Here is a 26,892-nt window from a genome sequence, read left to right on the forward strand (position 1 = left end):
CTACTTGCTTATCTTTGACATGAAGTTTGGCATAGTTTTTTGCGTTAAGGGTGGGGGATACATACAATCTTTGACTGATTGATTGATACTTTTATTTGTAGATCTACAGCAACTGTAAACCTAGCATAGGGATGGTTCTATGATTGCAGATGCTGGCCAAGTTTCACTGTATTCCTTCCACTGTAAGCTTTGGCTGTTTATTGTGGGAAAATATGAAATCATTTTTCATTTGAGACTTCCTGGACCATCAGTAATGCGGCAATCCTCATGGCAGGGTTAGAGGCATTACGGCATCTCTCTCTGTTGCTATCTCTCTCTCACACACACACACACTCACTCACACACACATGCACCCTTATCCTCGGTCAGCTGTGTTGTATGTTACATAATTGCTCTGTGGACATCTGTTATCCCTCCACTCGTCCCTCTCCTTGGGCTCTTTGACTTCATCTGCAGGGGGCAGTTGGGGAGGAGCCTGGGCACATGTATACATTACAAAGTACAGTCAGACATATGTTAGTAGGCTCCTTAATCCCAATTTTTTTTTGCACCACTCCAGACACCAAGAGGGGACTCTTGCATCGATTGGACAATTATTGGCCGGGTTTCCCAGATTCGTTAAGAAGCTCTTAACGCTAACAGCTTCTTAACGAATCTGGGAAACCCGGCCATTGTTGTTTTGATCAGTTCATTTGAATCCCAGAGAGAAAAGGAAATGGCGATGATAGGTTCAAAGGCAGGGGTTTGGAATAGTAATTGGAAACTAATACTTTAGCAGAACACCATCCATTTGGTGCCAGAAGACGGAGTACAAAGGCTAGTTCTGGGCATCTCAAACAGATGGCTGTCGCATGCTCTTGACATGAGGTTATACTTTTTTAATTCGGATCTCTTAAATCCTCACCTTAAACCTAAACCCGTTCAGCTAAGGAGTACCAGAGCAGGGAAAAAATAGATTGTATAGTTATTGCAGGAGATATTTAGTTGTGTATCACTTTACATCTGTCACAACTGAACAGTTACAGTAACAATACTGTTTTAACATTATTGTTGTGAGTTTTGCATGAATACAATGTGTTTCAGTGCTACAGTTTAAATTGTAACACACTGTTAGATACTTTTTTACTCTTCTAGAAACTCCTCCTGCCACATGTGGCCATGATCGGATTATATCCTGGAACATCAGTCTGCACGTTTGAGACCGTCCCCTAAAGTAGATGCTAATCTGGATCCATTTCTGCAGGGCGATTAAGCCATGAGTTTGCAGATCTCTATTGTACAACCTTGGTCAAAATCACATTACTTGGCAAGAATGATAGACTAGGCTTAATTGAGTTGTCTTGAGTTTTAAGGATTTAGGGATCTTGGAATGTTAAACAAGCCACTGATGGATTTTTCCTTTTCAAGGTTTTTCTGGATCAGTCAGTTCTTCTGTGAATTTATGTAGGCTTGTTCCATAGAAGGATTGTGTTTCTAATGCAATGTGGTCATCTTTATGTATCCTCCCTTTATACTGCATTAGATCACTGCATTCTGTCTGGCTCTTCCACTCTGAATTTGGGAGTGTGTGGCAGGTCCAGGACGTGACATGTTCAGAATACTAAACTTCACCCTGTCCTTTTCCAATTTCCAGTTTCACACAGCCATGAATGAACGGAGACATTTCTTTCTGTTATTTCAGCCCAGCTCGATATCCAGTTAATATAATACCTATTGCAGCCCAGTCCATCACACTCCTCTGTCCTTAGTGTGCGCTAGCCCTTTTCATAGACAGAGAAAAGCACTAATCTGATTAAAGAGTCAGGTTTCCCATCTAAAAGGAATGTCCGGTCCAGAATATTGTTCCTAAATCCTTTGGACTTTTCTTAAAGAGAGCTTTTTGAAGTGCAGACTGTTTGTTTGAGTCAGGAGATGTCAAGCACTATGCCCTAGGGCATCATGTAGGCCTGTGAGATCTATATGTTATGGAGCAATGGAATAGTACACTGTCTCATTGTATGTCAAGATGCTTTTTGTGATGCTATCCAATACAAGACTTCATTAAAGTTAGTTTTTGGTTAACAGCATCCCTTAAACTCTTGGAATTACAAGACACTATAATATCGCTTTCAAGAAGTGGGAAGCTGCACAGAATTTATTAGCTAGCTGCTCTAATAGCAGTTGTTGGTCAGATTTATATTACATTAAGGGAGAATATCTGTATGATGTAGTCTTACATTAGCCTTAGGATGTTTTGTGTTGTAATGTCCATCCATCCATCCATCCATCATCTTCTGCTTATCCGGGGGTCGGGTCGCGGGGGCAGCAACCTAAGCAGGGAGGCCCAGACTTCCCTCTCCCCGGCCACTTCCACCAGCTCTTCCTGGGGGACCCCGAGGCGTTCCCAGGCCAGCCGAGAGACATAGTCCCTCCAGCGTGTCCTGGGTCTTCCCCGGGGCCTCTTCCCAGTGGGACGTGCCCAGAACACTTCACCAGGGAGGCGTCCAGGAGGCATCCTTATCAGATGCCCGAGCCACCTCAACTGGTCCCTCTCGACGCGGAGGAGCAACGGTTCTACTCTGAGCCCCTCCCGGATGACTGAGCTTGTCACCCTATCTCTAAGGGAGAGCCCAGACACCCTGCGGAGAAAACTCATTTCGGCCGCTTGTATTCGCGATCTCGTTCTTTCGGTCACTACCCACAGTTCGTGACCATAGGTGAGGGTAGGAACGTAGATCGACTGGTAAATAGAGAGCTTCGCCTTTCGACTCAGCTCCTTCTTCACCACGACGGACCGATGCAGAGCCCGCATCACTGCGGACGCCGCACCGATCCGGCTGTGGATCTTACGCTCCATCCTTCCCTCACTCGTGAACAAGACCCCGAGGTACTTGAACTCCTCCGCTTGGGACAAGATCTCCTCCCCGACCCGGAGATTGCACTCCACCCTTTTCCGGTCGATAACTATGGCCTCAGATTTGGAGATGCTGATTCCCATTCCAGCCGCTTCGCATTTGGTTGCGAACCGCTCCAGTGAGAGCTGAAGGTCACGGCCCGATGAAGCCAACAGGACCACATCATCTGCAAAAAGCAGCGACCCGATCCTGAGGTCACCAAACCGGACCCCCTCAACGCCCTGGCTGCACCTAGAAATTCTGTCCATATAAGTTATGAACAGAATCGGTGACAAAGGGCAGCCCTGGTGGAGTCCAACCCTCACCGGGAATAAGTTCGACTTACTACCGGCAATGCGGACCAAACTCTGGCACCGTTCGTACAGGGACCGAACAGCCCCGATCAGGGAGTCCGGTACCCCGTACTCCAGGAGCACCCCCCACATGAGTCCCCAAGGGACACGGTCGAACGCCTTTTCAAAATCCACAAAACATGTGTAGACTGGTTGGGCGAACTCCCATGCACCCTCCAGAACCCTGCCGAGGGTATAGAGCTGGTCCACAGTTCCACGGCCAGGACGAAAACCACATTGCTCCTCCTGAATCCGAGGTTCGACAATCCGACGGACCCTCCTCTCCAGAACCCCTGAATAGACTTTCCCAGGGAGGCTGAGGAGTGTGATCCCCCTAAAGTTGTAGCACACCCTCCGGTCCCCCTTTTTAAAGAGGGGAACCACCACCCCGGTCTGCCAGTCCAGAGGCACTGTCCCCGATGTCCACGCGATGTTGCAGAGTCGTGTCAACCAAGACAGCCCTACAACATCCAGAGCCTTAAGGAACTCAGGGCGGACCTCATCCACCCCAGGGGCCCTGCCACCGCGGAGCTTTTCAACCACCTTGGCAACCTCAGCCCCAGAGATAGAAGGGCCCCCCCCAATGTCCCCAGGCTCTGCCTCCACGTCGGAACACGTGTTGGTGGGATTAAGGAGGTCTTCAAAGTATTCCTTCCACCGATCCAGGACGTCCCCCATCGAGGTCAGCAGCGCACCATCCCCACCATATACAGCATTGACAGTGCACTGCTTCCCCCTCCTGAGTCGCCGGATGGTGGTCCAGAACCTTTTCGAAGCCATTCGGAAGTCATTCTCCATGGCCTTGCCAAACTCCTCTCACGCCCGGGTTTTTGCCTCCGCGACCGCCAAAGCCGCATTCCGCTTGGCCTGCCGGTACACATCAGCTGCCTCTGGAGTCCTACCAGCCAACAAAGTCCGTTGTAATGTCCTGTGTTGTAATGTCCTAATGGATAATTATTTAAAAAATACTCAATTCAGAAAACAGGTATAGACTAGACCAAGGGGTAGCATTTAATGTTCAACCTGACTAACGCTGTCTGTGGAATGTGATAGGGCCCTTGTCTGCTGGCCTGTAGGCTACTTAGCAGTGAGACAAAATGCAAGTTTGTTTTCAAATGAAGATTACTTTGTTATAGGGCACCACTGTCCCATTACATTTGGTAAATTCCTTGTACTAAATTCGACAAAGGAATGTAGGCTAGGCATTTTTCCCTTTGTGAGATTAAAAGAACTAGTTTCAAGGCTGCATGGGGCAAAACGTCACACTGACTGCGGATTAAAAATTGGGTATGTTAAGTCTTAAAACATTTCATTTGTGGACTTTTTAGCTTTTTGCCATCATTAGCAGTTTTCTGGGGTTAGCTAGCATGTCCTTGGGTCTGAGGAGAAACTGCCCAGAGTTAGGCCTAGCCAGTTAGCAGCCAAATCTTAGAGAATGTCTGTCTTTGTCCCTCTTGACACACAAGTGCGCATGCACACACACACACACTCTATTGAGTTCTATTTTCTCCCTAGGAGAACCAACAACTAAGGAGCCCTAAAGGAACCTCAGACCCCGAGAGTGGTGTGGTACAGAGGCTTATTCAGAACCCCAGTTGATTAATGGTTCTGTTTGTGTGTAGCACATAGTGAACCTATAGGGTACAGACTTAACACATCAAAACTGTGTTGTGTGGACAACAGAAGGTTGAGATATTCAACCAGTATGATTTGTGGTTAAATTGGGACCTCTGCTCACACTGACTCATGAAGTGAACATGAGAAAATGTCTGTGACAAATTACTGAGATGTAAATTACGTCCTTAGTGGTTCATCTAGCTGAAGAACAAGTGCTGTACCTATTTACAACCAAACCTATTATACATTACTGTTAGAACTACCACAAGGCATTAGCTTCCTGAAATAGTAATTTATAGAGGACGCATGCTCACATACTCCAACAACTTGTCCATAATTACAAAGAGGCCCACCAATTAGACATCAACTGTTAGCAGGCCATGGTTCTGCTTTTAGCCCCTAACCACACCCAATAGAGGAAGTCTTAGTCACGGGAGCAAGTACTATGACAGCTAAGTCATTGCCTAGACTCTGGGTTGGAATGTGCTTTTCAGTCAGTAGACATTGACTCTGCTTGAACTTGAGGGTAGTAAAGTGGTTCTATTGTAGGTCTACTGACTTATTTCAAAGTGTTAGAATTGAGATACACACGTGAGTACGAGTAGGCAGACACTTTAATCAGCTTGGTGTGTTACAGGCTAAAATGCATCATCAGAAGGATAGGGGGCATGTTTTGATAGTGGGGCAGTGAGTTTGTGAGAACCATATATCTGGAGCACTGTGTAAGGGTGTCTTTCAGGATCATGCTGGATTGAGGTCATCCATGGTTTGTGTGTGTGTGTTTATTAATAATGTGAATGTGTGTGCAGTACAGGAAACACCCATGGGCCTGTTATATAATCTGATACCTGCAGGTATTTCCTCCAGCTTTTCCTGTTGTTCTCTGCCCCAACAACTGGAGCTGGAAGCTAGCCTGCTAGCCGTCCATCTCTATCTGTTCTCAATTTACCATCCATCTCACCTCTACGCCTTATATGTCTTCTCAATCCCTAGTATATCATTCTCTCTTTCTCTGCCTTTTCTCTTCTTTTGAAGTCTTACTGTTCACCTTTGCACTTCATTCATTTATACTATACTTTGTCCTATTTGTTTATCCCCTCATAGACTACACCATCTCACCATCTCTCCACAGTATATCATCCTCCTCCTTCTCATGTTTGCCCCAGAGGGCCATGAATGTAACTGCCCTGAGATACAGTACAGATACAGTACCTTAATGTCTAAAATGTCATCCTGCAGTAGGTTATACTGACTTATGGCCATAGATAACAACTGGATTAAATCGAAAACAGATTTTGTCTTAAATTTAGGATTCAACATCTTAATTTTGGATTGAAAGGCAATAACAGTATATTTGATAGTGTTATGAAGTAGCTAGTAGCCAGAGGCAATGGCACCATCTGTTTATGTTGGTGGCTTATCTCTATGGCCTTAGTTCCTCGGTCACTCCTGAGTCCGTCCTGAACTTGATGACAGGGCATATAATGCTAACCGGCTCTGTGTCTGTTAAGTGGCTAGCCGCAGGCTAACAGCAAATCCTCATCTGAAACATAGACGTTAGCAAGTTAGCACATGCTGTATGTCCACAGGGCTTTACCTTCTCAACTCAAACAGCACAAAAGCAAAACTCAGCAATGCAGTGTTTTGAAGCTGTTTGCGTATTCACTGAATCTATTTGCTGAAGCAGTGTTATGGTGTGGATGACTGATTTGAGGGAAATCACACATTTCTTTCCATTAAAAGTTCTTCACAGTAGATTTATTAGGAGCTGTGCCAGCTTCACTCCAGGTCAGATTATGATGTCACCTCATCTTCCTGTTTACAAAATGCAGATATTTGTGGACTTCCCTTTGCTGCTTTTCTCACCACTTTATTCATCTAACTGACTTTTTGTAATAAAATATGCAAAGATGATTTCAATCACAGCTCTTTTTCCAGGATCTCTCTCTTAATTGTCTTCTTTGTATTTCCCCTCCCCCTGTCTCCAGATACAAGCCCTTCTTCCCGTTCCAAGTGCAGCCTCCTTTGGGGTCAGCCTGTGATTTGGACTTCTCCGTTCAGGACACCAAATTGGTGGAGGGCCGACTGAGAGTATCCCTCATTGAATGTAGCAGGTAGGAGATCTCTGTACTGTGTGATATTCACAATGCATACTGTACATATGCATTACCCCATATTGACAAGAAAGACAATTGTATGCATCCAACATCTACAGTTAAACCCCTTGGCTTTCTAGATACTTAACCTGCTGTAGCTGTGGACCCTGGCTAGACTGTGTTAAATCTGAAACCTTCTGGCCCTACAGTAACAGCAAAAGAGAAAATACAGCCTTGTGTACTCAGCTACAATGTGAGCTATAATGTGTTGAAACTCTATATAGCCCCAGACCGGACTGTGAGGCAGTACAACAGACCTATTGGGACTGAGGGCAGAAATACTGATCATTATTAATCACCCTGCAGTACGTGGAGGTTGTCTACAGCCTCAGTGAGGCACTTTCTTTCAGCCGCTGTATGTTTCTCACGATGGTATTGTGCAACCCATTTATAGTACAAATTAGAGCCTGACCGATTTATCGGTCAGGCTCTAACTACTGACTAGCCTAACTACTGATGTACAAGCAATATGTCAAACACACAAGTATTGCACCTGTTAAAGCATTGTCACAATGTTGGTCTATTGTAATGTGGCTTAATGATTGATATGAATGTTCAATTATATAAATCTCGGACTAGATGGAATAAAATAAAAAGCAAAACATTTAATAACTAACTACCTGATGAACGGATACCACTGCAAATCCTTTTATCTCATAGCAGTCCAAGATAATGAATTAGCAAATACACAAGAAATCCTGTCAATTATTTAGTTTGGAGACACATGCCAGGCTTTTACAGTTCAAAGATAAGGACACACCTATTGATTTAGGCCTATGTCCAAGTTAAAAGGCGCTAATAACATTTTGTCTGTATCTGGACCTTGTATTTGTCATCAGATTATATGCTAGGTGTACATGTCTGCTCTGGATCCAGTTTCTATTTCCTTTACTGCCTGGGCAAACCCCTGAAGGAAATGCAACACTAATCAATTTAACCCTTAAGGCTCTAAATTTACGATGTAATTTCATTACATCTTCTTCAAAGTAATCTAATCCATTACAGTGACAATGCCAAAAGACAAAAGGAGCCCCTCAAATGAGTCTTGCTGTCTTGGATTAAGTGTCACATCCCTTTTATAGTCTTGCAAACCTGTGCTTGGAAGATACACCTATTTTTCTGTGGCCAATTACAATTTGAAACATATCCACTCCATGAACCACTTCCTCCATCTTGTCTGTGAAGGAGGGTGCAACAATTGTTGTGCCGGGAAGGGTTATCATTGTGAAGCGTGTGAATAGAGGAGGACGTTCGGATCAGCCACCTCATTAATAATGAACATGGCCCACTCCCAGGCTGCCCATTATGTAGCCAGGCAGACCCAAGTCCTGCCACCCGTCTCAGCCCATGGGGTGCAAATGGATATCCTCTTACCTCACCGGAGCAGCCAGCCATGTCTTACCATGACTGCTAGCTACTTGAGGCTCACAATGACATTTGGGGTGTTAAACATTTTGTGTTGTGATAGTTTTCCAAAAGTATGTGTTACATACTTTGTTGAGGTTGTTCTAAGTTATCCTTCTAGTTGTCATTCATTTTGTAATTCTTGAAAATGAATGACAACCTACTGCTCAAAATATTAATATGTTAAACAAAAACAAGCTTTCAGAACTTATTTTACAATCACGATTGCTTTCTTCATGAATTGGAATTCTTTCCAAATAACCTTTGATTGTTTCTTAGGACTACAAAACTACTATAACACTCTTCATTAATTTCTTCTTTTCAGTCAAATGCTATTCATCTCCAGCAGAGGGGGCTGTTAATTATGTAGCAGCTCAACACGATTTGACTTCTGCTGGCAGACTCCATTTCTGTGAATGATTGAAATACACACCAGGGGGCAGCAGTGACCTTCTTAATGTGCATCTTTGGCGCAAAACAGCTCTCGAGTGCACTCGTTCATTACAAATATTTGGACAAAGAGAGCATTACAGTCGAATAAAAGTCTGACTAATATTGTTTTTTCCTCTTGTCTTGTCCTTCTGTGCACCAGACTGTTTATCCTGGGCTCTTATGACAGAGAGACCTACGTCCACTGCACCTTTGAACTGAGCAGCCATGAGTGGAAAGAGAAAACCCGCAGCTCCATCAAAACGGTTTGAACCTTAGTCTTAAAATGCTACTTCCTGTGTGTACCAGTGTCTCTGTGTGTGTACCAGTGTCCCACCCCCACCCTGCTCTCCCCTATGTAAAAAGATACTAGCCATTTTTCTTAAAGATCACTCATTCAGAGGGCCTGTTTGCTCAGACAAAGACTTTAGGGATGACATATGTTTGATGAGCTATCCCTTGGTCATAGGCCCAGGCAACCCAAGACAACAGGTCTTCATTAGGGTTGGGGTTTATTTACAGCGATAATAATATTTAAAGCCTATTCTTTGAAATGATATCAGATCATATTGCAAACCTCAATGTAAGATTAAATTAAAAGGCTACTTTGTCAAATGCTGAATACATAAAGGTTCTATTTCATTGAATTGGGAGTCAGGTGGCTGAGTGGTGAGAGAATCGGGCTAGTAATCCGAAGGTTGCCAGTTCGATTCCCGGTCGTACAAACTGATGTTGTGTCCTTGGGCAAGGCACTTCACCTTACTTGCCTCGGGGGAATGTCCCTGTACTTACTGTAAGTCGCTCTGGATAAGAGCGTCTGCTAAATGTAAATGAATTCAGTGCTCTTTCATTACATTTTTTGTTTTCATGCAAATAGACAAATTGTGTACAATGTAACTGTAAGTTTTATTACAGTCAGCTCAGCTGGAGCCATTGTCTGCGCATCAATCATGTTAATACAATGAAGATGCTGTTTTGGCGCAAAAAACTCGAACCTGTGTTTTATAAGCACATAACATACATGATGCTACATGATATATTGGGGCTATTATTGGCTAAACATTTTAAATTTCAAAACAATGTTGCCTCTTACAAAGAAGGAGGACATTTGCCTAAATAGATGCTACCTCTCTGTTACTAGATAACGGTGTAGGTAAGGAGCATACTGTAGCTATTTACCGGGATGTATGAAAGGACCGTTGCATTGATGCCAGACATGACCCCCACCCCCCCTTCCTCCATGACATTTGGATATTTACAAAAAGAATTGTCCTTGGTAGAAAACCTTTTCTAATTGCCGCAATTGAGAGATATTAACATTATCACATCAGGACTGTTGGAAGTGACTAACAAGCATTTAAGACTTAAATGTCAGGCCTAATCAATTCAACTTCATCAACACATACACTGTGTTACTGTGGTATTTGACAGTTGGAATCTGGTTTGACACAAGGTTTATTTAAATTTTGTTTAAAATGTAATTTATCTCAGCAAATTGTCAACGTTAATGCATAGTTTTCAGTTTTTGTCCAGCAGGGGGCAATGTCACTGTACAATGCATTACACGCCTAATAGGAAAGTTTTATCAGTACAGTGCAAGCCATGCTTTGCACGATACTAGCTCTTAATATCATAGCTGTGAAGAGCAAGAACAAACACATACTTTTGGCAATTGTAATATTCTCATAATACGTACCTAGCACTGTTCCCATTTAGATTTTTATAATAAAAAAACATTTATTATGGTTTTTTTTGTTCCTTAGGGAACTGAATTTCGAAAAAGGCAAAGTGCTTGGTGAATGTAAAGGCAAGCTATACGTCAAGCTATTATTACAAATATTTATCCCAAATAAGGTTATTTAATTTTCCATTACGGAAAATAATCAGCTCCTTTGTCATGTTTTGCAGACAGTGCCAGAGTTGTCATTGTTTTTATTGACTTTGTTATCTAGTTGAGATATTGAATTGAACACTTTCTCTGTATCTCTCCCTGATGCAGTGAACACAAGAATAATATATTTTAGTCATCAAACACAATGGTTCTACTGGCCCATAAAATCTTTCGACTACCACTCTCGATATCACTGAAATGTCCTCAACTCCAGGACTGCTACAATAATTGTATACTTGACCAAGATGGCCACTGGTGCGACCCTCTTAAACATCCTCCACATACTTCATAGCTCCTGCTGTGCTCTCCATTAATATGCACGTAAATGCAGATACAAGGTGGCATTTGGGCCGTTTTATCAGACTTCACCAGACCATGTGTACCCAGCAGGACTCTATATCAGGGATTAAAGGAGATACCATCTGGAAAAGGTCAAAGCTCTCTGTTTCCCTCCTCTTTTCACCCTCCTCCCCTCCAAGCATGATCAGTGGAGATGAGAGGTTCCCACTTCCTTCAGTAACCGGAGACACTGTGTCATACGTGTATGTATGTACTCTCACGTGTGCTCTCCCTTTTTATTTCTCTCTCTCTCTTTCTGTCTCTCTCTGTCTCAGTCTCTGTATATCTCTCTCTCTCTTTCTGTCTCTCTCTCTGTCTCAGTCTCTGTATATCTCTCTCTCTCTGTCTCTCTCTCTGTCTCAGTCTCTGTATATCTCTCTCTCTCTCTCTGTCTCTCTCTCTGTATCTCTCTCTGTCTATCTCAAAGCCCCTCACACAGACGAGCACTTTCCTTCTTTCTTTGTCTCACACAGACAGGCACACTCTTTCTCTCTCTGTGTCCTGAGCAGCCTTGTCCCTCACCTTAGGTTTCTTCCTCAGACAGATGCATATGGGTCAGAGTAACCTGGTCGGAAACACTGCTTTTCAGTGAGCATGTGGAATCTACTGCTCACAGCTGTGTGTTACTGTTTGACCAACACAAAAGACTCTCACAATATTGCATTTACATAGGGAATGCTGCAAAGCTGTGTTTACAGGAACCTTTTCTATCTGTATCAGCTAGTATTTACTCAGTTGTGTCTGTGATGTTGATAACTGAATATTGCTGTATGGTCAAGTTTTTTTATTTTGATTGCAAAGGCTTACTTAGGGTTAGGGTTAGACATCTGGGGGTTCAGAAGTGAATTTTAACTGGTGTCAAGTTCATTCTGCTGATAACTTCAACGAATATGCATGCTCAGAACAGGGCTGATAATGAGCATGTCACCTGCACTTTGTAAACACTTGTGCAATTTAGAATCGCGACCAGATCAGACAACTTCCTCTCGTCATGTCGATTCGTTTTGCCAGTGTTTCTCTTCAAATCCTGAAGGAATCCCCTTATCCTTACATTTACATTTAGTCATTTAGCAGACGCTCTTATCCAGAGCGACTTACAGTAAGTACAGGGACATTCCCCCGAGGCAAGTTGGGTGAAGTGTCTTGCCCAAGGACACAACGTCATTTGGCATGGCTGGGAATTGAACTGGCAACCTTCAGATTACTAGCCCGATTCCCTAACTGCTCAGCCATATGACCCCCACCCTCACTTTTACCGGCCTTAATCTACTGACCATCTCTGTGGTCCAGCAGCAAATGTGTGTTTGTGGGTGGGTGCGTTCATGTGTGCTTGCTTGCTTGCTTCAGTGTGTGTAGGCTACCTGAAGTTTCTACTGGTTTGCGTGTGGGACCACGCATATGATGGAACACCTGTGTGCAGGTAAATTGAGCCCTTTTCCATCACAGCGCGAGGGAAGGATTTTATTACTGATTTGTGGTGTGTGGTGGGGCCCTCTTTGCCAGGCGTGTTTAGACATCTGCCTCACTGATTCCATCATCTGGCCCTTAGTACTGATGTCTCCTGACAGGCCAACTGATGGGAAGCCAGCTGTCAACCTGTCTGTGTGTTCCTACATGTGTGTCTTTAGTGTGCATGCATGTTTGTTTGTGTATCAAGTTCTCTCTCTCTCTCTCTCTCTCTCTCTCTCTCTCTCTCTCTCTCTCTCTCTCTCTCTCTCTCTCTCTCTCTCTCTCTCTCTCTCTCTCTCTCTCTCCCCCTCTCTTATTCATTGGAGTGGTGTAGGCAAGTAGAGGACCCTACTGCTCTGGTCAGGAAGAGCAAACAACCTGTGGCTACAGAGCCTTTTTCACGGTAGAAGTGGCTGGAACCACAATCTGTCTCTCCAAGTTTAATCATTACAGCTGGCTGAGCTTGCCTCCAGTGTGCCAGTCAACACATGCGTGGTAGACTGCACCGCCTGCTCATAAGGTCTCAATGCACTGCAAGTATGCATAGAAAACGTCACTCAAAAAAAGATTGCTCCTTGTCTTTCTTTCTGTCTCTCTTGTTCTTTCCTACTAGGGTCGCAATTTTTTAAAAATCACAAGACAGCTTCACCCCTTCAGCTGTGAGTGTATTCAATAAATCGGGTATATCATTCAGTCAACCACTTTGACCTAAGTCCATTTGGCCTCTTCTCCCCATCCTACACTTCCATCCCCCCCACTCGCCCACCCCACCGGTCCACTCTGGCCTCAGGCCTTTCACCAAAGCTGGTTCAGAGAGCAATAGCAGGCACTTCCTGTGCCTATTGAGTGATCAGGGTAGCTCTGACGCACCTCTCTCAGATGGCCGCTGTTTGATGTTCCACTCATGCATACGTGCTTCTGCCTGTGTTTAATCCACCCCACGTGGCTGATGAAAGGGACTCAACTGATAGTTCTCTCCACTTCTCTGTCTCCACCCACCTGCTTTTGCTGATCCTGCTTTGCAAGGAGGTTCCGGGGAATAATTGAGTTATAAACCACCCCTCTCTTACTTTGTTTTCTATACTCTACTGTATGTCAAAGAGAGACTGAGAAATTTGGTGTGGTCGGGCTATTATGAAAGAACCCCTCTCTAGAAACTTGATTTGAAACAAGAGATGCTTTCTCAGCCACCAGAATAGGTTGGTGGTTTTCAGTCATCCAATATCACCTAGGGAGCCTATCACCTCAGCGTCTGATATGAGAGCAAACACATTGATTGGTCCATGCAATATCTTCCTTTTAAGGTCGAAACGGATTAAAGACGCAAGCGGCAGGTCTTGTGGGCTAGGTGTTGGTTCTAATTGTTGTATTTGCAATCCATTCATCTCTGAGAAGACAGCATTGACGGGCCAATTTTGTGCATGACAGACATCATGGTGGCTACATTACTGGCCTCTGCCATTTTGGTTTTCGAAATGCTTTTGACTGATGCAACAGACTGTCCTGCTCATTAGAGCGCAAACAACCTCACAAGAAGAAACGCCAATACGTTAAGGATGAACCAAATGACCTCTTAAGACTGGTCAGTTGAGGGTCTGCTGATCCAGGCTTACTTCTGGCCTGCTCTGTCAGTCTATTATCTCGGTTGGCTTTTTGCCTGTTTGCAATCCTGTTTTGTGATCTGCTTTTTATGAGTATCAGACGACTGGCAAGGCCTCTGTTTTTCTTCCATTGTCTAACTTTTATTCAATAAGATATATATTATGTCATTGTAAACATATTTGTGGTTTATATTTCCTTGAATCTCCAATGTTGATATAACAAAGTAAGGCCATCAATTATTTTGCCCTATATCAGGCACAAAATAATTTTTTGGGGAGGTTTAATTATGTTTAAAAGGTAGTCCTTCTTTTTAAAAAATCCTCTCAGGTCCATATAAGACACAGTGAGACTGTTAAACTTCACGCTCCAATCATCTCATAAGCTTAGCAAATGTTACCGAGTCAAGAAGTCAATTCACTCTTCAGAAGTTACCAGAAGCTGAGTGACAGTTGGCAGATCCAAGAGACTCAGACCAGCACTGCAGTGCTTGATTGACAAGCTATGCATCTGAGCATGAGTGATCAAACAGACAGAAATAAATACCATAGTGATAAGGAAAATTGTGTGCAGCTCTCCTAGTAGTAGGCATATTGCAGATATGAATGGACATTATTTGCGTCTTCTTCATGGTGTTTCTGTTCTCTGTTTTAGAAAGCTGAGCGGGCATGCAGACAATAAATGTTCAATTTCTTTGGGTATAAAGAACAATGATTGTGCTATAAAAAGACAACCGAGTGGACTGGGTGGGTGAAGAATCCAGTCATTGCTGTATATCCTAGTGCGAATTAGACAGGGGGACAAGAGCACCTTTTTTGTTTGCCTCTGTCTCCATAACAACTCTTTTGTCCCCTTTGCTTTTGAATATCAGCCTCCCATCATAAGCCAATGAGGGGATATGAAAATACAAATGGCTGTTGATGACAAATTTGAATTTCAGTGGTTTTGTGTGGTTTAGGTACAAACAGAAATAAAAGACTTGATCAACAAAATTGGATTTTGAACAGATTTATAAACATTTAGTGAATTGTACCTACCAATTTATTTGTTAGGGGTTAGAGGTACTGAATTTTTCACACTGTGATGTGTGGGTTTTTCTATTTGCTGTAATTGTTTGTTCATATGAGTCGCTCAATGAATGTTGACATTTGAGAAGAGGTGGAGATGGAGAAAATATTCATTAGAATGTTATTGAGTTAACACAAAAGGGAAAAGGGCAACCATAATATTGTTGGGAATTTGTGACACCTTTCACATTTCACCATGACAGTTATATTTGTTAACGTCTATGGTTTGCAATCCATGAAAAGTCGTCTGTCTCTAATCTGTATATAATCCATTCTGTTGCTAGCTAATATGCTCTATCACAAACAAACCAACGGAACAAATCGAAGTTTAAACACTTTTACATGAAACTAAGGCCCTAAGGAGTTGTTTTTCAGTAAGTCAGTCGTAATGTTCATAAGAAATCTGATGTGCATCATATTAAGCATAGACCAATATTTGAAACAAAACTCTTAAGTAGAAGAATAAAGACTTTTCTAACCTACCATACAACTTCTATAAACATCAATGTAGCATCGATATGCAAATTCACACATTTGATCTTCAGACGGTTCAGTGATAGATTTACATCTGTATCTACAGGGAAACTTGGTGAAAAGCTTGATTTTAAATCTTTTCAAATGGAGTATCCAGCATGCAAGTTCGGATTTGTCTTTATTCTATTTTAGGCACATTTGGCTGTCATGGATATTATTTTAGATCTGAGACAGGGAGGTACAAATTAAGCACAACTAGCTTTAGTTGTGTAGCGAAACCTAAAGCTATGATTATATTTGGCAAAACTATGTTAAAAGTTTCATTGGATTTTCACTTTTGAAACTTTGTAAGAATGTTTTCCTATTGTATTCATTTACCACACTATGTCTTCACCCTACTTGCCTCGGGGGGAATGTCCCTGTACTTACTGTAAGTCGCTCTGGATAAGAGCGTCTGCTAAATGACTAAATGTAAATGACTAAATGTAAATGTCTGTGCTATGCTAGTGATAATTCAGTACCTCCGTTTAGATGGAAATTAAGAGTGAGAAAGGGATACATACATGCTGACTCCTTATGTTTGACATTAGACGGACATTTTGCTTCTTTAAATATGCAATTATTATCTCATACCTTCATATTGTGATTTAAAAAATCTTGTATCAAATTGCTAAAGCCAGAAAAATTTTAATCTCTGAAATCAATTGACAGGGAATTTAACAATTGGCCAGGACAGGGTCAAAACGTTGATTCATACAACATTCACTATGACTTGTGATGTTCACAGCATTTATTTTAGTGGAGCTAATCAACCTGAGCTGTGCCAATGCAAACCTCCTAGCCAGTGGCTATCCAAGCCCCCACCGACTGTGCCACTAATTGAACATGGCAGCGAATTGCTGTGTGCTTGCCTTGCAGGGACTTGTACCCTATAACCATACACAAATCGATCTGACATGTGGTATTAGATTAGATTACTGGGCAGCGCAGTGACAGGGAAAAGGATTTGCTCGCCTCGACCAGCATCCGGCAGACGCTGCACTGCTCACGTGCACTGCCTGGACCTACCCAAGTGGTGCACACTGCTCCACCATGCAGCAGCAGCAGGCTCCGCATCTTACAGGTCAACACTCTTTAGTTAGCCATGCCACTGGAGCTATCCTGCTGAAGCAAGCGAGATTCGTACCACAAAATGCAGGCATGTCCTGGAACAGCTCTAGACAGGACTTGGGAACCTATGATGTATACTACAGGAAAAATGTCACACTTAATCAGTGTCTCACTCTGTTTTATGAAACAAACACTGTTAATATTTGATAAGTTGGTTAGTGTGTTGTGTGGGAATACCTCCTTATTAAGTAATGCCTCAAATCATTGAAGTAAAAGTCTTAAATATTAACCTCTAACATTTACATCACATGCTGGCCACCAAATTAAGGATTCAGTATTTCAGATGCTCTGAGAATTAAAGGAAAAACATGGCCAACTACCTTCTATCTCAAGAAGCAAAACGCAGTCTGCCGATCAACCATTATTTAGCAGTGATACCTGCTATTTTGTCATATTAACCTTTCATTTGCTTTCCATTGCAGTTGAAAAAGAGCGCCATTGCTGAAATAGAAGGCACATTGTGCTATTTACATCTGGGCAATTCCCTGTTGCTACGTTATTGTTTGTTTTCCTCCTCAGAGAAGGAACCAACGGCTGGCTGGTCCCTCAGTCAATGTTAACAAGGTTAGCCGGCCGCTTCAGCTAGGCAGGAGATAAAGCTCTCCCATAAAGGAATAGAACAATGTCATTTCAGGGGAAAAGCCACAAAACAGACCCTTTTAGCTTAAGAGTGAGAAAATATGAGTTGGATCTCACACTTGATATGTGCGTATGTCATGTTGTGTTTCAGGCATGATTATGAATGTATACATTTAAATTGCAATAGTCCACGATATAAAGATTGTATTTTAACATGTATAAACAGAAAGATAGGTCATGCTTTACCTAAAGGTGATCTTTAGGCATTCAGAACCTTTTTATAAACAATACTGCACCTTTAAGCTCATCTTTATTCATGTATATTCATGTATATTCATGGGAGTCAGGTGGCTGAGCGGTGAGGGAGTCGGGCTAGTAATCCGAAGGTTGCCAGTTCGATTCCTGGTCATGCCAACTGACGTTGTGTCCTTGGGCAAGACACTTCACCCTACTTGCCTCGGGGGAATGTCCCTGTACTTACTGTAAGTCGCTCTGGATAAGAGCGTCTGATAAATGACTAAATGTAAATGTAAATGTTTAGCATGTTTTAAGGGGGAAAAGTCCAATAAAAAAAAAAAAAGGAATTCAATATGCTATTTTGATAAGATGCCTTTTGACCACATCAGTAGCAGTTTTTTAAACATTAGTGACTGTAATGACAGACCCATGAAAGTAATGCATTGATGGAGATCTGTTGAGCCTTACTCTTTAATGAGCACCTGCTTTAGAGCTGTGGTCTTTGTAAATTCAATAGAGGGTTTCTATCTTGTCAGAGTCCCCCGTGCGTGTGTGTGCGTGTGTGCGTGTGCGTGTGTGTGTGCGTGTGCGTGCGTGTGTGTGTTGTGCACACAACACGTGGGAGTGATGAGGGCGTGAGGGTTTCACCCACTATTTGCACTTCAGAAAATAAAAACTCCTGCTCTAGTATGCAAATCAGCCTGACAAATGGGAGGCTGAGGGGGTGGACATGGCTGTAAATCTCCAGGTGTATGCACATGGCAACTGTGTTTGTGCGTACACAATGGCTTCATTGAATGTCCCTCAACACCTACACACCAGTACATACAAGCGCACACACCCACACACACGGACACGTTCAATAAGATACACATACTCATAACAACCAGCCTTGTGCGTCAACCCTTCATGTCACTTGACATGTTTGCTCAATCTTTTGGCATCTGCTGCACGGGTAATTTGTCTGTAACCGAGGTGGTCCTGTCTCACCGCCTGTCTTTACAATTGCAGAGCTCGATGTGATGTCTTTGTGCATTTCCTTCAAAGGCAAAGTTAGGTTAGCAGAGCATACAATTGTGTCTGTGGGGTGCTGTGTTTTTTTTGTTGTTGCGTCGATCAAAGAAAAAGTGTAAGGCAGATGATTCATGTTATCTGACCACCTTGATTTTTGCAATGCTAATGTGTGTGTGAACTGCAGGGTAGTATTAGAGTATGAGCTGCACAGCTCATTATGATAACCACAGCTTCTGACTCACCTCTCGTCTCTTGTTCTAAAAGTCCTTTAAAATTATTTTTTACAAAGGGTAGTTATGGCACTTCAACCTGATTGTTTGCAAGGAGACAAATGTGCTGTATTTGTGGTATTGTATAATGAATGCTTCTTCACAATATATTGCAGTTCTGATAAAAATGTATGACTGTGTAGCCACACAAATAACCAGTCTGTGTCAAGTCTATAAAAGCCAAACTTACAGTAGATATGCACATTCATTTCCTGTGTGAAACATGCACCCAAGGTACACTGGCTTGGTGGCTACAGTAGCTCGCCAGCCATAATCTGTCCACCCTTGTCACGGTGTGTACAACAACTGTATCAGGGATGCAAGCTCTGAAGATCTCACTTGTGTGAATACGTAAGTCTTCAATCAATGAAGGAAAGCTGGTAATATTTCAGGAATACAGCATTAAAGGACACAAGGTTTTTTTCTTATTATTAATCTAAGGACAATGCTTTAAAGGGTAGCCTCCTAAACTTATCACTTGTATGGAGACAAGACGTTCTATGGAACGATCCTTTTTCGAAGTGTCTCAACACAACACACTGTATTCTCCAGGAAAGACTGCATCTGTTTACCTGCTGCCTTTTCATTATTGTCTTGATCCTATGCAATTCCCTACTGCTACCCCCATCTTTTCCATAATTGCCCTTTAGTTGGTGTTCATCCTTGCAAATCACGCTTCATTGCTGCTCAGTGATGTTTTTCAGTTTGTGTTTCAGTTTGTGTGTCAATCCCTGTGTTCTCTACAGAACACAGGGATGCAGCCACATGAGACTTCATCAGATGGACTGTAGCCTACGTCATTTTAGTTTTGGAAGCAGGTTTCCACGAGGAGAGGCCATCTGCTGATTTATGTCCTGTTTTCAAATTGTAACTTTGTTGATGTTTCAGTCCACTTATTGGACCATTTGATCATATTTTGAATTCCCTTTAGTCTCCGGCAGTGTTGTCTCTTGTTGTTGAAATCCATCCCTGAAATGTTGGCTTAGGGACAGGAGTGGGTCTCAGTACTTTCAAAGGCAGACATTTTCAGATGAAAGGCCTAGTTTTAGATCATACAACGCTTCCTCCTCCAGTACAAAGAGGAGGTTTGTCCTCAATAATAGCAATAGCCCCCCTTGATATTATTCCAGCTATCCCATGCCCAGCTACATATTGAGCCAGAAATGGCTTTTTATGTGTGAGTGGAAATGCTCTCTCTGATTCTGAATTTCTCTGTACTTGGAAAGAGCTTTTTTGCAAGGGTGGCGCAAAAACCAAATTAACAAAAATATTAATTATGCATTGAATTATGGACTTTGAATTAGGGGCTTAGGTTGCTGCCCCCGCGACCCGACCCCCGGAAAAGCGGCAGATGATGGATGGATGGAATTAGGGACTATTATCTATGCTCTGAAGATCAAATATTTTGATAATACATTTTGTTATAAAGCTGTTTTGTGTGAGAACCTGTTCAATTAGTAGCCTAAAGCTGAACAATATTATTTATTGTCTTCAGCCTAAACATAATACAGTATACTAGATTTATTATATAGTACATAAAGTGACTTGCTTGCCTGTACTACCTGTGGCTGTTTAAGTGTAAAGAGCAGTTTGTTGACTTTGTACAGATGAGGACAATTGTTTAGTGCTATACAGGTGAGTGTTTTATTTGCTTACTTTCCACCACACACACACCTGTTGTTGCCTTTTCAATTGTATTAGAGGATACTGGGAAGGGGTGCAAGAAGTCAAGATCAGGTTATGCCTTGAGGTGGAAACCAGTGTTAAATAGATGAGTAAAGTCTCAATGAAATAGCGGTTTATTGGTATACAGGATTTAGAAGGATTTTCTGTCAGTTGCTATACCGTGTCAGTGTGGCCTACAACAGTCTATTTTCATAGTTGAAAACACTAGAACAATGAAAACAAAGTAGAGCAATTGTATACTTCTTTAGCCTTGTGGAGTTTGTTCCCCAAAAAATACTTAAGGTTGGGTCTTGGTATCTTTCAGAAGCATTCTTCAGTTTCAAGTGAATCAAGCCTCTCCTGTGCTTGCCAGCTTCTATAGATCATCTGCTTATTCATCCTCACCCATAACTCTATCAGCTCTTTCCAAGAGAAGGATAACAAATGACAGCTTGGAAATTACAGTCATTTGTCTCTGTCTTTCCAGCTTTTCAGACACTCTTTCTCTGAGACCAGGACTTTCATTGTTACCCTTTATCATCTCTCCTGTGGCCTTCTATTTTTCCCACTCTCCACAGTAAACCTTCCATTCGAGATTAGACAGACTTCCTAAACTTCTTCAGCAATTTGGCTTTGATGTCTAGATTGTTTTGGGGATGGACATCGTTCATGCTCAACTTGATACTATCATCAAAGTACAGTCCTAAAACATGCCTGGATTATATACTGTATGTGTTGTCATAATATAGTCTGTTAGATATACCAAAGCAGGTCAACTTGACGTCACACCAGGTGTGTTGTGGGATACATGACTTGTCCAGTGCTGTGTGACAGTGATTGAAGCAGCTGGTAAACTCCAGGGGTGGAAAATTGGCTCTAATTGCAGGCCTCCTTTCTCCCTCAGAGTTGGCATGCATTGTTTTCCTGTCATCAAACCCACCAATGTGTGGAGGCAAAGCTCCTTGTCTTGAAACATTCAGCATCTCTCCTAAATGGAATAGCTGGTTGCCATATTTGTTCTATAGGCCCCACACTTTTCAAATGTAAGATTTATTCATGCATCCTTTTTGTTTTCATATGATCACATTTTGAACAGATTGTTGTGTGATTATTTATATCCTTTTGTTTTAGACTGAGGTGATCAAGGGGCCTTCTGGCAGTGTGGGGATGACCTTCAGACATGTCCCAGCCAGCGAAGGTGACGCGGTTCATGTGAGCATCGAGACCATTACCCCCAACTCCCCTGCCGCCCAGGCAGACTTGCAGAAAGGTGATCGCCTCATTGCCATCGGAGGTGAGACACAAAGACAGTTGCCAGTATATCCATCTTTTGACGAAGGTGGTTTAACTGTTTATTCTTTTATTTTATTTTCATTATTAAATTGTTTTACCAACAACAATAATGCAGAAATGTTATGTTAGACTCCTTGTTCATGCTTTACATAATAACACTTTCATTATACAGTATGTTGTTACATGTCTGTGGTTGGTCAGCACTTATTGATCATTTATTAATTCTTATTTTAACCTTGGCAGGTGTTAAAGTGACATCCTCTGTTCAAGTACCCAAATTGTTGAAACAGGCAGGGGACCGGGTACTGGTCCTGTATGAGAGGCCTGTGCGTCACCAGTCCTCTGCAGTGGGTGGCTTGGGCCCCCTCCAGGAGGGGCTGTCTCAGCTGGACGAGCCCAGTTTCATCCCTCCACCTGGAGGCTACGAAGAAGACCCGGCTCCCATCACAACCCTCTCTGACATATCTGACAGCAAAGACATGGACTCTGAATATGAGGACTTGAGTGTAGACCCCAGGCCTAGCCAGGTCAGTTGTGGGAGCACTGAAACCAAGGAAGACTTCTTACTGGCTGTGAACCAAAGCCCCAAAAGAACTGTGGCCAACCTGGCCTCTAAGCCTCTTGGCAGCATATCGCCCATTCTTAACCGCAGACTCAACCTGGCTGGCCTCCAGTCCCCACTTAAACCCCAACCCAAAGACTTACCCAAGCCTTCGCCGCACAAGAGCAGTGGAGAGCCTGGGGAGGGACTACAACGGCCCACTATTCCTCCCCCACCCCCGCCTTCTCGCCCTCCTGTGCCCCCAAGACCCCAAATCAAATTGACGTCAACCTCTTCTGAAACCCAAAGTCTATTTGAGGTAGGTGATGGTAGTACCACAACAGCCTCGACTTTGTCTGAGAAATCTCCAGAAAAGACTCCAGGGACAGGAAGCAATGATGACAAGGCCAGCGCTGAGAAGACACCTGTCAAACAGCCTGATTCAAAGCTTACAGTCAAGGTGCCTGAGCCTTGTGAAGAGCCGTCAGCTGTCCCTTTGGTACCCAGCAGCAGCAAGTTGGACTTGGCCAAAGACAAGATGTCAGAGAGCTCCTGTACTACACGGGACAGCATGGAGGACAACTCACTTTGGGAGTCTTCGGAAATCATGTTCCGTAACCAGACAGCCCGCTGGGCCAAAGCCGCTGTAGTGTTTGAGGTTGAAAGCAACCATAAGTACCTTAACGTGGCCCTGTGGTGCAAGGACCCTTTCAAGCTGGGCAGCCTGCTGTGTTTGGGCCATATCAGCCTAATGTTGGAGCACGTTGCTTTGGAGTGTCTGTCCACATCTTCCTCAGAATACCAGAGCACCTTCAGGCTGTGTGCTCCAGAACCCAGAGCAAGCGTCAGTCGCACGGCCCTGCGCAATCTCAGCACCCACAAGGGCTTCAATGAGAAGCTGTGCTATGGAGATGTCACTATCAACTTCTGCTATCTCGGTGAGGGTGAGACTGAGCTGCCTGGCCGGCTGTTGGAAGGGGAGAGGGAGGGCAGTTTCCTGGATGAGGAGCTAAGGGACAGGGACAGGGAGAGAGAGAGGGAACAGTTGTCCTCGACACCCCGAGATGATCTGGTCTATGGTTCCATGCAGCTGGTGGAGGTCCGCCACAATTTCCAGGACACTCAGTTCCAGAACCCCACCTGGTGTGAGTACTGCAAGAAGAAAGTCTGGACCAAGGCAGCCTCCCAGTGCATGATCTGTTCCTACGTCTGCCACAAAAAATGCCAGGACAAGTGCCTCGCTGAGAACCCGTTGTGTGTAGCAGCCACCGATCGCCGTGGTGCTGACCCAGAGGCAAAGTCCACCATCAACCGCGCCACCACAGGCCTCACGCGCCACATAATCAACACCAGCTCTCGTCTGCTTAACCTCCGCCAGGTACCCAAGACGCGGTTGGCAGAACAGGCTGCCGATGTCATACCGGGTGTTGCAGAGCCTTCGCCCAAGCACACTCCGAACACTTCAGACAATGAGAGCAGCGACACTGAAAACTACTCTGGCGCTAGCCCCTCCAAGCTGCCAGCCAGTGGTGGAGGCAGTGGTGCCAGCACCAAACTAGTTCGAAGGGAAGGTGGACTGGACGACAGCGTGTTTATCGCCGTAAAGGAGATCGGACGGGACCTCTACCGGGGCCTGCCCACTGACGAACGTTCTCAGAAGCTGGAGTTGATGCTGGACAAGCTGCAGCAGGAGATCGACCAGGAGCTAGAGCACAACAACGCTCTTATGCTGGAGGAGAGGGAGGCAGAGGATGCCAGGCGGAAGGCCCTGATCACTGCCGCCCTGGCCAAATCTGGTGAGAGACTCCAAGCCCTAACCCTGCTCATGATCCACTACCGGGCAGGTATTGAAGACCTTGAGTCTGTAGAGAGTACCTCACCCTCTGAGCAGCATGGCTTCAAGGCTAAAGGGGTTGCTCTAGAGGAGGCCCTGATGGAGGCTGAAGCCTATGACAGTGACACATGCAGTCCTGTAGAGGTACAGATGCTGGATGACATCACAGAGGAACAGATCTGTGTAGAGGCCCTTCATTAAAAATGGATAGGCTGATTTGGATAGGCTTTGGGCTTGGGACTCACAGCAAAACCTTTTAAAGATTTTTATGTTTGTCGTTGGGGTTTGGGGACAGATTTCTTTGGTTGGGCATGCGATATTACTCAAAATAAATGATGCTTAATTTAAGGCTTACTAACCCTCCATACAGTTTTCTCTATAGTTGGTTTAGCAAGACAATGTATGCTCCAGAAGACTGCAATTTAATGTACACAAGTCAGTTATTTTAAAGGGAAGATGCAAGGGTGTGTTACCTGTTTGAATCCACTTTGACTGTCTTCCAAAACATTCGTAAATGTGTAGATAAAATTGGCAAAGAAACAAATGTACTGACATTTCCTGAATTTTGGTTAATTTGTTTTATTTCAAAAGCACCTTTAAAAACAAAAATCTATTTTCTTACTGCTTGAAATGTGAACGTAATATGGTATTTAGTCTTTAAAAAAAATGTTACAGTAGTTTTGTTCTTACCCCCCCCTCTGTTACAGTAAAAGCCTGTGCTTTCCATTCTCTATTTTAGTCTACAGTATTTGTTTTATCGCTCTGTTTTGTATGCTGTGAATCACAAGCCCATGGATATCTTTAGACACGGCAACATACCGTAAGTCTACAGAGGGATTACAATGCAAAATGCAGAAAACAAGTCTGCCATATAGATTTTTTTCCACGGATTGTGTACTTTTCATAAGACTTCATTACCTTCTATGATGTTTTTTCCCTGGATTTTGCAAACTACGTGACTTCAACCCTCTTCTTGGACCTTTTAGAATATCGATAAAGTGAAGGTAATAAATATGATGGATAAGAAATATTGTGGAATCAGATAAGTTAGTACCTCCATTCTTGGTTTAGGTTTTTTTTTTTTATGAGGCCAAACATGTATGATTGTCTGTGACCATTGTCTGTTTCCCCTTTCTTTAAAGTGTTTTTTCATAAACTGTTTTCTTTTTCTTTGGTTGGGGGGTGGGGATCACAGTTGTAGTAGCCATGTAAAGTTATGTTCCAACAGAGAAATTATTTTATAACAAATTATTTGATAGTTTTTTTTTCATTCCTAATCCGCCTAACAAATCATGGTGATTGTGTGACTATGTTTTATAAACTCGTGATGGAAGAGGATGGAGTCACTTATTCATACTTGAGTTCAAATGCTTGCTGTTTAAAAGGAATATTGACCAATGCAAATTGTGTATGTGTCTAAGGCAGAGGGATCATTTATATGGTTAATTTTGGAATCAATGTTCACACACTGATCTCTTTTTTTGTTTTGTATACATCACAAAATTACAGTTGGTAATTTGGTGATAGTGTGGGGTTGACTGAATGCTCAGAGCTTGATGGTGGGATTGTGTTTTTGCATTTTAAAGTTGTTCTATCACTTACGAATGAATGTAGGCCAATTACTATTTACGTGTATATAATGTTCTGCACAAAGCAAGCCCCCCAAACGCACCCAGACCTAACCCCTGTATACTGGGTGTGGACCATTACAGTGATGTTGTCATTCACAGCCAAATTGTACATTAATATTACAACTGCAGTTAGCCACCAGGGGAAAATACTTGTTAAGAAATGAATGCAAATGCAAACCCTCTGGCTATACAACAACCATGCCTGCTAAGTCTTTACACATGAAACAAGTTAAGGCCCGTTGATATCACAGTGCTTTTTAATGTCTGTGCTGCTACTGCTTTAACTGACCAATTAGGTTCAGTCAGACAGGACACAAGATAAAAGAATAGAGACTGGGGGGATAGACAGCAATGCCACATTTCTTTTCTGTGCAATAGACGTAATGCTCTTGTGGATACTGGCTAGACTACTATACTTGTCACTCTCTTCAATCGTTTGTATATTCAGATTTTTTTTGTGCAATATTTTTGTAGGAAAAACTGATAATCAGGAAGGGATTATTTTTTTGGTGATTTGTTTTTTCTTTCTGTTTCTCTCCCATGCGTACTGTCTTTCCCATGTCACAGTTAGTCTGGTATCTTGAATTTCCTGGTCTGGTATTAAGGGTATAAGAGTACTTCAGTAAAGACAAAACAATTTATCTTATCCTATGCTACTATTGCTGCTGCTGCCGTTGTACAATGTGTTCTTCAAACCCAGTTATCACATGCTTCTGATCCTTCTCCTACCCATGTTTCAGTGTGTTAAGAGTGTCTGCCATGGCCTTCTGCCATTGAGGTGTTCTTGTTTTGTAAGAGGAATGTTGTACACAGTTCTGATGGCTTGTGTGATGAAGCGCTATTGTACATAGCCTAAATAAACATGCTCACCTGGGAATAATGTAAATGAGCTGTCTTCACTATTCTAATATTGACCATCTATTATAGTAACTGTTCTGAAACTGTCTGTAGTTAGCTACAGCTAATTTATTCTAAATGGGATACAGAGATAGTTGAAAAAGATTCGCC

The 26,892-nt window shown here is 43.0% G+C and overlaps 1 protein-coding gene across 1 annotated transcript in view; it reads left to right on the forward strand.

Moving 5' to 3' along the window:
• The window catches only part of pdzd8 (PDZ domain containing 8), a 29,935-nt gene extending 3,176 nt beyond the window's left edge, over window positions 1–26,759 (forward strand). Inside the window, exons 2-5 of the mRNA XM_067237058.1 lie at window positions 6,832–6,957; window positions 8,996–9,098; window positions 21,717–21,879; window positions 22,122–26,759. Of these exons, the coding sequence (XP_067093159.1) occupies window positions 6,832–6,957; window positions 8,996–9,098; window positions 21,717–21,879; window positions 22,122–24,454 (2,725 nt within the window). The 3' untranslated portion in view covers window positions 24,455–26,759. The remainder of the gene's footprint in view (window positions 1–6,831; window positions 6,958–8,995; window positions 9,099–21,716; window positions 21,880–22,121) is intronic.
• The last annotated feature ends 133 nt before the right edge of the window (window positions 26,760–26,892 follow it).

Source organism: Osmerus mordax, chromosome 5 (genome assembly GCF_038355195.1).
Source record: "Osmerus mordax isolate fOsmMor3 chromosome 5, fOsmMor3.pri, whole genome shotgun sequence".
Lineage (NCBI taxonomy): Eukaryota > Metazoa > Chordata > Actinopteri > Osmeriformes > Osmeridae > Osmerus > Osmerus mordax.